The 10,623-nt window shown below is 52.3% G+C and overlaps 1 protein-coding gene across 1 annotated transcript; it reads left to right on the top strand.

Moving 5' to 3' along the window:
* Nucleotides 1–4,005: 4,005 nt before the first annotated feature.
* Nucleotides 4,006–7,976, top strand: APLNR (apelin receptor). Its single transcript, XM_007519462.3, has one exon. The coding sequence runs from the start codon at nucleotides 4,411–4,413 to the stop codon at nucleotides 5,578–5,580; it is 1,170 nt and encodes a 389-aa protein (XP_007519524.2). The 5' UTR covers nucleotides 4,006–4,410; the 3' UTR covers nucleotides 5,581–7,976.
* The last annotated feature ends 2,647 nt before the right edge of the window (nucleotides 7,977–10,623 follow it).

Genomic DNA, 10,623 nt, shown 5'->3' with positions numbered 1-10,623 from the left:
CTCTACCCCCTGTTTCCCTTTTAGAAACCACGAATCTGTCTTCTGGTTATACACTGCATGTCTCATATGTGTTTAGTATCACTCAACTCAACTCACAGATGAAGGCAGTGAAGCCCAGGGTAGTGGAGAAAGTTGGACACAGTCCCCAGTGATGGATTTGGCAGAACTAGAGTTTGACTCAAGGCTGCCTTGGGTCCATGGATAACACCACTGTGTTCCAAAAGGAAAAGAACAAATAAACAAACAAACAGAAACTCTTCTCAGGGGAAACCAGTAAGTGGTTCACCCATTGGAATACACACTTTATAGAGCATGAGGACCAGGGTTTGAATCCCTGTTACCATATGGAATCCTTGAATGCTTTCATGGGAGAAGTTTCATGAGAAGTGTTGTAGTGTCTCCTCTCTTTAAAATTTATTTTTTATTATTTATTTTCCCTTTTGTTGCCCTTGTTGTTTTATTGCTGCTATAGTTATTATTGTTGTTGGACAGGACAGAGAGAAATAGAGAGAGGAGGGGAGGACAGGGAGGGGGAGAGGAAGATAGACACCTGCAGACCTGCATCACCACCTGTGAAGCGACTCCCCTGTAGGTGGGGAGCCGGGGACTTGAACTGGGCTTCTTATACCGGTCCTTGCGCTTTGTGCCACCTGCACTTAAACATCTGTGCTACTGCCCAACTCCCCCCTCTCTCTCTTTATCTCTTGCTTCTAGGGTTATTGCTGGAGCTTGGTGCTGGCTCTAAGAATCTACTGCTCCTGGTGGCCATTTTTCCATTTTAGTGGATAGGACAGAGAGAAATTGAGAGAGGAAGGGGAGATAGAGAGGGAGAGAGAAAGACCTACAGACTTGCAGACCTACTTTACCACCTGTGAAGGGTCCCCGCTGCAGGTGGGGAGTTGGGGGCTCAAACCTGGATCCTTGCACTTAGTACTATGTGCACTTAGCACTGGGTCTGCCACTGCCTGGCCCCTTCCCCCCTGACTGTATGTCTCTCAGCCTCTAGCTAAAAATCTAATTAAAAATAAAGTCTACCTGGAGAGGTGGAATAATGCAGGTGCACAGCTCTAGTGATAACTTTGGTGGAATACAAAGTGAAATGAGAAAGAGAAAACTCTCCCATCCTTTTCAAACTGGGGGGTTTGTCATCTGCTGAGACTCACAGAGATGTAGCACAGATACCTGGGAGGCATTTTAAAATAAGCTCTTTTGGGTGGCATTAAAAATAGACTGGCAAATAGTTTCAAGAGCCTCCACTCTTGTCTGGGCAGGGTGTAAGAAGCATCTAAGGGCAGTTATCTGTACGGTCCTGTAGGGAAAACATTGTGCCTTGATCCAGAAACTTCCATTTGGCCAACATTGCCTAAAGCCTTCTGGGGAATATTGGAGCCAGTCTGGCATCTTGGCTTTCTCTCCAGTGGTTGGGGACACCCAGTGACACCCAGGCTGGGGCTTCATGAGTCTCACAGCACCCCGTGTAAGAGGGTTATGCAGGTCTGTAAAGGAGAAATCCATGCAGAAAGGCTGGTATTATAACCCAACAGAGAGCCTGGCTCGAGACAGTCCATGTTAGGTACGTATCTTCAGGACCTGCCCTGACCAAAGAAGAGGGGCCCAAGAGTCTGTAGGACATCACTGTGACTCAGATCTGGACAGAGCAGGTGGCCTTATTTCCAGGTTATTCCAGGATGAAGGCCAAGTATGAGACCCACGGGGACTTCAGATCTCTGGTTCTCCCAGGGATACAACGATGGCCTTGGCAGCTAGGAGTGTGCCAAGTGACTGTCCCTTCTTAAGTCTGTCTGTCCTCCCCTGGAGCTGAGAACCAGACTATGAAGGCACGCACTTTACACTTTACCATGTGTGAGGACCCCAGTTCAAGGCTCCAGCCACCCTGTGGGAGCACCATGCAGGGGAAAAGCTTCAAGAGCAGTGGGACAGGGCCAGGTGGTGGCACACCTGGTTAAGTGCACACATTACTGTGAGCAAGGACCCAGGTTCAAACTCTTGGTCCCCATCTGCAGGGGGAAAGCTTCACGAGTGGTGAAGCAGGGCAGAAGGTGTCTCTCTGTCTCCCCGTCTCTACGTCTCTTTCTCCCCTTTCAATTTCTCTAGGTCTTTATCCAAAAATAAATAAATAAAAATGTTTTTAAAAAGAAGAGTGGTGGGCAGTGTTGTAGTATCTTTTCCTCTCCTTCTCCTTCTCCTTCTCCTTCTTCTTCTTCTCTCTCAGATTTTATTTGGTAGAGACAGAGGGAAATTGAAAGGGAAAGGGGACATAAAGAGGAAAAGAGACATGCGCAGCAGCACTGTTTCATCACTTATAAAGCTTCCCCCCTGCAGGTGGGTGGGGAACGCAGGGGTGGGTGAGAAGGCTTGAACTCAGGTCCTTGAGCATTACAACACACAGACTCTACCAGCTGTGTCACCATCCAGCCCCTTTCCTCTCTACCTAAGAAAATAAAATCCACCAGGAACAGTGGCATCATGCAGGCACAAAGCCTCAGAGATAACCCTGTTGGCAAAAAGCTTTTAATTAAATAAAATAGGGTGGGGAGATAGCATAATAGTTAAGAAAACAAACTCTCATGCCTGAGGCTTCCAGCTCCCAGGTTCAGTCCCCTTGTACCACCATAAGCCAGAGCTGAGCAGTGCTCTGGTCTTTCTGTATATTTCTCCCTCTCTTAAAATAAAACATAAAAATATATTTAAAAAAATTCTTTTCTGGGTGGGGAAGATAGCGTAATGGTTATACAAACAGACTCTCATGCCTGAGGCTCCCAGGTCCCAGGTTCAGTCCCCTACACCACCATAAGCTAGAGCTGAACAGTGAGATCTGGTAAGACAAACAAACCAATAATATTAAAAAAAAAAAAATCTTTTCTTGTTCATCTTTCCTCCTCCTTGGGGAAAAAAGTCTGGGCAAGGTGACTTTCTCTGGGGGCTGTGCCCAGAGTGGGGCCATCTTTCTTTGTCTTCTCTTCTGGCTGTCGCTTCAAGATCCCTTCATGATCTTCAGGGAGGGCAGTAAGAAACTGAGCACTGAAGTGCATTCATGTCTCTTAGCCAAACATCACACACAGCACCCACACTCCTTTCTCCAGCTACTACGGGCTCCTCTCTGAACCCCCTGCCCCGTCCAATCTCAGGGGCTGCGTGCCTGGCACAGTGCTGAGGATTCCATAGCAGCAGAAAATCAAATGACCAGACTTGATAGCCACTCACACCCCTTGACCTGGGGCCAGGCATTTAGCTGTAGAATCTGTTTCTACAGCAACTGGGTGACTAGATTACAGAGCCTCTGGGCTGAGACTTCCTTTATCCTGTGACTTCTGTCCCCAATTCTGAGACTTCCTGTACCATCTGCTGGCAGCCAGCGAATTCTCCGGCAAGGTTTCCCTCCCCTCTCCCTTCTCACCCTTCATCAAGTTGTGTCTGCCAACTGCAAAGGTGCCTAGAGTCCCAGGTTCAAACCAAGGCGCAGGGAGAGAGGTGGATGGATGATGAGGGGTGGGGAGAGGAGAGGAGAAGGAGGTTGAAGGCTGGACTGGGTGTGTGTGTTTAAACAGGAGAAGCATATGCCCACCCCCCACCCCCCCCAGCCTCCACTGGCTGCCAGGAGGGTTCCACCAGATGTTCAGACCATCCTGTGAAATCTCACACCCTCTTTGCCCCCTCCACCACCCCACCCCAGGCTCCACCTCTGGCTAGCTTGCATAATTTGCCTCACTTGGAGGGGAAGAAAAGGGACCCTATGTATGACCAGGAGTGGGGAGAGGACCGAGGAAGGAGAGGCGGGGGTGGGGTGGGTTGCTACTGTAAAAAACAGAGGAAACCAGAATGAAGCCTGGGGTTAGGTGTGTGTGTGTGTGTGTGTGTGTGTGTGTGTGTGTGTAAGGGGGTGGGGGGGCACAGCCAGGAGCAGGAGGCGGGGCCCAGGGGACAGAACAGATCCTATTCTGCCCAGCACGGCAGGGGTCACTGGTCCACTTGCTGGGTGACCAGAAAAGAGAGAGGAAAGAAAAAAAAAGTGGGCTGGAACTTGAAGATCTTCAGACTCCAGTGAGGGACTGGCCTGGAGGTGGGAGGAGGCACAGAGAAGCCAAGAAAGGGGGCAGACGCAGAAGGCTCAAAGAAGTGTCTCAGCTGAGTCTGGGACCAGGGCAGAGAGAGACAGAGAAAGACACACACACAGAGAAGGGAGGCTCACTCAGGGAGGCTCACTCAGAGGACGAGAACCAGACAGACTCTGGAGGAACCAGCTGCTTGGCTGGGGGGTGGGGGGGACCCCACAGACTGGGACAGACTCTGGGGTGCTGGTAGTCCTCCCTGCTGGCACTCTGAGCCTCCAGCCAGGGTGCTTGCTCTCTGGGGACCCTGGGGTAACCCCCTCGCCCCCATACACCCGTCATGAACCTCTCAGCTTCACCCACCAGCATGAAGCCAGGTGAAGACATGGACACTTACTACGGGATGGACAACCAGACGGAGTGTGACTACACGGAGTGGACGTCATCCGGGGACCTCATCCCTGCCATCTATATGTTGGTCTTCTTCCTGGGGACCTCGGGCAACAGCCTGGTGCTCTGGACCATCTTTCGGACCAGCCGGGACAAGAGACGCTCGGCTGACATCTTCATCGCCAGCCTGGCGGTGGCCGACCTGATGTTTGTGGTGACCCTGCCCCTCTGGGCCACCTACACCCACCGCCAGTACGACTGGCCATTCGGGGATTTTGCCTGCAAGCTGAGCAGCTATCTCATCTTCATCAACATGTATGCCAGTGTCTTCTGCCTCACCGGCCTCAGCTTCGACCGCTACCTGGCCATCGTGCGGCCGGTGGCCAACGCCCGGCTGCGTCTGCGGGTCAGCGGGGCCGTGGCCACCGGCGTCCTGTGGGTCCTGGCCGCGCTGCTGGCTGTGCCTGTGCTGGTGTTCCGCTCGGCCGGGAGCATGGACAATGACACCCACATCCAGTGCTACATGGATTACTCCCTGGTGGTGACTTCTGAGTCCGACTGGACGTGGGAGATGGGCCTGAACCTGTCCTCCACCGTGCTGGGCTTTGTGGCTCCATTCACCGTCATGCTCACCTGTTACTTCTTCATTGCCAGGACCATCGCCGGCCACTTCCGCAAGGAGCGGGGGGACGGGCTGCGCAAACGGAGACGTCTGCTCAGTATCATCGTGGTGCTGGTGGTGACCTTCGCCCTCTGCTGGATGCCCTACCACCTGGTCAAGACGCTGTATGTGCTGGGCAGCCTGCTGCACTGGCCCTGCGAGCTCGACCTCTTCCTCATGAACATCTTTCCCTACTGCACGTGTGTCAGCTACATCAACAGCTGCCTCAACCCCTTCCTCTACGCCTTCTTCGACCCCCGCTTCCGCCAGGCCTGTGCCTCTGTGCTCTGCTGTGACCGGGGACGCTGCCGGGGAGTCCCGCATAGCAGCAGCGGGGAGAAGTCCGGCAGCTACTCATCTGGGCACAGCCAGGGCCCTGGCGCCAACCTGGGCAAAGGCGGGGAGCAGACGCAGGAGAAGTCATTGCCCTACAGCCAAGAGACCCTGGTGGTTGACTAGGGCCCCGAGATGTGCCCAGTGCCTCGTTGGCTCTCGGGTAGCACCTTCGGCCTCTTCTCCCTTGCACTTGGTCCCTTTCCTCAGCTCCCGGCCTCCTGTCACCCCTTCATCCCTCCTCTCCACACCCCTTCTCCCTGCCTAGTCTGCACCTCTCTCCCCCAGGTCTCTGTTTAAACAGCAAGAGGCTGAGCCCTCCTGATCTGGGCTTGGCCACTCAGCCTGCGGCCCGTGCATGCGTGTGTGTGTGTGTGTGTGTGCGTGTGTGCACATGTGTGCATATGTATGTATGCGTGTGTGCATGTGCATGTGTGTAAACCTGACTTTGCCTAAGCCTCATCCCCCCTCTAAGCCTCAGTTTCCCCATCTGTATACAGAAAATGGGAATGTTAACTTGACTCCCCCTGCTGTGAGGAGATTTCTGGAGATTGTTGAGATTCTCTTCTTTCCTTCCTTCCTTCCTTCCTTCCTTCCTTCCTTCCTTCCTTCCTTCCTTCCTTCCTTCTTTCCCTGTCCATTTTCTCCCCCTCCCTGCCTCTCCCTCTTTTCTTCTGTGCTGATATTCTGACCACTTTCGGGCTCCAGCCTCTCCCTGTCCTTTTCTCCTTGGCAAACCCCCTGCTGTCCCCCCCCCCATGCCCCCCACTCTGGTCTAAAGTCTGCAAACATGGTTCCAAGTTTTCATCCAGAGAGAGAGACAGAGAAGGAAGCTGAGGACTAGGCTGTGGCTGGGCTAAGGTTGGGAGTTGGGGATTCAGCCTCTATCACTGGAAGTTCCATAGTGGCCTCCCTTGACATTTTGGGGATTGGTGGGGGGATTGTAGGATTGTAGGGGGAGGCAGAGTTATTCCAGTGGGTGGGGAGCGCCTCTCTGCAGCTCCTCCTCGATGCCATCTAGCTCTGGATCCTACACGGGCCTCCTTGTCCCAACCTCCTCATCTGCATCCTCTGTTCTCTGCCTGGATTGAGTGGTGGGTTCCTTGGTCGTGGTGATGATGGTGTGTGTGTGTGTGTGTGTGTGTGTGTGTGTGTGTAAGCTGGGGAGGGGAAGGAGAGGAAGAGAGAGCCTGTATGTAGCCTAGATGCTGCTTCACTTCCTTTCCCATACCCTTCAAATTCCTGCAGAGTTGCAAGCTTTAGGTCTTTCCGTGTGTCTTCCCTCCCCCTTCTCTGCCTCCTCCACCTCCTTTCCGTCCTTGGGCATGGCTGATGCTGCTAGTGCCAAGAGTCTCCTTGGCAGGGCTGGTGGGTAGGGGGGATGCTTGCTTTGAGTTATGTGCCAATATATGTCAGCTTGGATGGGCAGCTGGTCTGCGCCCACCTCCCACCCTCATATGAATTAACCTTTTCACACAGTAAATCCACAGAAGGGGACTGTCCACCCTTACCTCTGACTGGATCTGGGGAACTCTGCCGGCTGGTCCATGCCTTAGGAGAGAAGTATCTGCACGTGTGTTAAACTTCCTGCAGGGAGCTCTCTCCTGGGTGCTGGGGTGCCCCAGGCATGGAGACCTGACTATGCTGGAATCTTAGGGAAGTGGGGGGATGTGGCTGAGAGCTCCCTTCAAGGCCTTTTGGATGCCTGCGCTCCTTGCTTTGATCTTACCAGCTGCTTTCTTGTCCCAGGGTTGGGGGCCCTCTTCCTGGGGGTGGGGTCCTCTTCCTGGGGGTGGGGGCTGGGGTGGGGAGCACCTATTTGCTTTGGGGAAGGAGAAAGCACAAGGTGAGTTTCTTCTCTTACCTTCAGGGTGGCACCTTGGCCCCTCTTGCTGGGTGGGGGAGGCTGAGAACAGTTATTCGGGTCAGATGCCAGGCCTGAGGGCACGACCCCCTTACTGCTGCCTCCCCCGAGTTCACCCCCTCCCCTGGGAGAAGAGAGTGGATGGTGGGACCCATGCCTGCTGGGGACAGGTGGTGCATTCTGGACTTTGTTCTGCGAAGACTCTGGACTTGAAGACCAGGAGCCATGGAGGCAGGAAGAGCTCAGATCCAATGAAAAGGGACATCGGCCCAGGGTCATTCCCCGGGAATGGAGCCAGGTCTGCAGCATGGGGAGTTGGTGACAGCAGGGACTCCTCTGGGCTTCACCTCAGGCCTGAGCTTCCTCCCACAGATTCACGTTCTCAGCCCGGGAGGGTTGTTCTCAAAGCAGCCCAAGCTAGGGGAAACTTTCAGAAGGGCAGAGGGTGCTGTCTGAGACCCTCCTGGCTGACCGTCCATCAGAGGCCTCCAAGAACGGATCCATGGTTTTGGAAGGAACAGGATAGGAGGCTGCCCACGGGGGCAGGGGGGGCACCCTCTCACCCCGCCTGTCCACCAGCCCCATTTTCAGGACATCTGCGCTAGCATCCTCTGACCCTGTTAGTCTGAGGCTTGTCAAATAAACATGGTTTGCATAACTATTGTGTCCTAAGCATCTTCTCACACAAGTGTCTTGGGCTGAGAAAAGGACTTTCCCCACCCCCTGACCCCCCCCTCTGGTTTGCAGGGGAGCAGCAGGAGGTGGGGTTGGAGGGGGCAGGAAGTGGGAGCTGAAGGGAGGCCAGTGGGAAATTGGAAAGGATGTAGGGGGAGGCTGGAGAAGGAGTAGAAAATAGACACCCAGAGATGCCAAGGCAGGGAGGAGGGGGATGAGAGCAGGAAGTGGGGGACCCTGGGAGCATCTCTTCTCTGGGGGCTCTGCAGAATGTGGAGTGGAACAGATGGGTGTCTAATTGGGAACCTAGAGCACACATTGATTGATTGATTCATTCATTCATTGGTTTGGCCATTCTGATATGGACATCTACTCAGATTAGATCCGGTTCCTTCAATCTGAGCAATTTGGAAAAAACTCACTCCTTGCACATACACCCATCCCCAACCTATAGAACTTTGATATTCAGCCCAAATGCTCAATGTCTTTAAAACTCCTAAGGTGGGAGTTGGGCCGGTTAAGCGCACATGGCGAGAAGCGCAAGGACCCGCTGAAGGATTCTAATTTGAGCCCCCGGCTCCCCACCTGCAGGGGAGTTGCTTCACAAGCGGTGAAGCAGGTCTGCAGGTGTCTGTCTTTCTCTCCCCCTCTCTGATTTCCCCTCCTCTCTCCATTTCTCTCTGTCCAACAATGATGACATCAATAACAACAATAATAACTACAACAATAATAAAAAACAAGAGCAACAAAAGGGAAAATAAATAAATATTAAAAAATTAAAAAAAAAAAAACTCCTAAGGTTATTTCTGGGGGTAGGTCAGGTTTGAGAGTATCTCTATCTACTCAGATTTTTTTCCCATGGAAAAGTGACCACAAGACTTGGGAGGCTTGGGGGTCAGAGGCACTTGGGCTCTGGGTGACCTTCTATTTAGAGATGGAGCTGAGGTTGTGGGGCTGAGGTGTTTACCATTTTCAACAGAGACTTCAGGTAGTGATGATGCCAAAAGACAACACAAAAGCCCAGGGGGTTGGGCAGTGGAGCATCCAGGTGAACACAAGGACCCAGGTTCAAGCCCCCTCTCCCCACCTGCAGGGTGAACACTTCATGTGCAGTGAAGCAGGTCTGCAGGTGTCTCTCTTTTCTATTTCACTCTCTCTCTCTCCCCTCTCAATTTCTCTCTGTCCTATTAAATAAAATAGAAAAAAAAAAAAAGGAAAAGGAAAAATTGGACTCTGGGAGAGGGGAGTAGTGGATTTTTCGTGCCAGTAACAAGCCCTAGTGATAACCCTGGGAAGGAAAAAGAAGAAGGAAGAAGAGGAGGAGGAAGAGAAAAAGAAGAAGGAGAAAGAGGAGAAGGAGAAGACATCACTCAGGGGTTGGGGAAGTAGCTCATAGATCCATTTATGTATGAGGTCCTGGGTTTGATTCCCCCACCCCTGCACTGCATAAAAAGGGAAAGAGGTGTTCTGGTTTCTCTCTCTAAAAAAAAGTCACACTTACACACACACACACACACACACACACACACACACACACACACACACACTGCATTGCCATTGTAGAATGGGTGTTGTGATGAGTGGTCTCATTGCCAGGGTGGGCATTTTTTAAGCATGACATCATTTAATCCTTGCAATCCCTTCACCGGAAAGGTCCAGTTTGCCCTCATTTTCCCAACAAGGAAGCTGAGACTCAGAGAGGCCAGTCAAGTGCCTTGTCCAAGCGTGTACTGTTGGTGCACTAGAAAGCCAGGTCCATCTTCTAAGTCCATGTCTTAACCACTGTTCTCTCAGGATGCAAATAAGGCCCAGGTGGTGGAGAAGGTAAGTGAGCCTCACCTAGTTGGGGGTGCACCAGGTTGAGCACGCATGTTACAATGTGCAAGGATCTGGGTTTAAGACTCTGGTCCCCACGTGTGTGTGTGTGTGTGTGAGTGTGTGAGTGTGTGTGTGTGTGTGAGTGTGTGTGTGAGTGTGTGTGAGTGTGTGTGTGAGTGTGTGTGTGTGTGAGTGTGTGTGTGAGTGTGTGAGTGTGTGTGTGAGTGTGTGTGTGAGTGTATGTGTGAGTGTGTGAGTGTGTGTGTGAGTGTGTGAGTGTATGTGTGAGTGTGTGTGTGTGAGTGTGTGTGTGAGTGTGTGAGTGTGTGTGTGAGTGTGTGTGTGAGTGTGTGTGTGAGTGTGTGAGTGTGTGTGTGAGTGTGTGTGTGTGTGTGTGAGTGTGTGTGTGTGTGAGTGTGTGTGTGAGTATGTGTGTGAGTGTGTGTGAGTGTGTGTGTGTGAGTGTGTGTGTGAGTGTGTGTGAGTGTGTGTGTGAGTGTGTGTGTGAGTGTGTGAGTGTGTGTGTGAGTGTGTGTGTGAGTGTGAGTGTGTGAGAGTGTGTGTGTGAGTGTGTGTGTGAGTGTGTGTGTGAGTGTGTGAGTGTGTGTGTGAGTGTGTGTGTGTGTGTGTGAGTGTGTGTGTGTGAGTGTGTGTGTGTGAGTGTGTGTGTGTGTGAGTGTGTGTGTGAGTATGTGTGTGAGTGTGTGAGTGTGTGTGTGAGTGTGTGTGTGAGTGTGTGTGTGAGTGTGAGTGTGTGTGTGAGTGTGTGTGTGTGAGTGTGTGTGTGTGAGTGTGTGTGTGAGTGTGTGTGT

The sequence above is a fragment of the Erinaceus europaeus genome, chromosome 17 (assembly GCF_950295315.1).
Source record: "Erinaceus europaeus chromosome 17, mEriEur2.1, whole genome shotgun sequence".
NCBI classification, from domain to species: Eukaryota; Metazoa; Chordata; class Mammalia; order Eulipotyphla; family Erinaceidae; genus Erinaceus; species Erinaceus europaeus.
The sequence above is the reverse complement of the archived record's forward strand: the minus strand, read 5'-3'. Positions and strand labels throughout refer to the sequence as shown.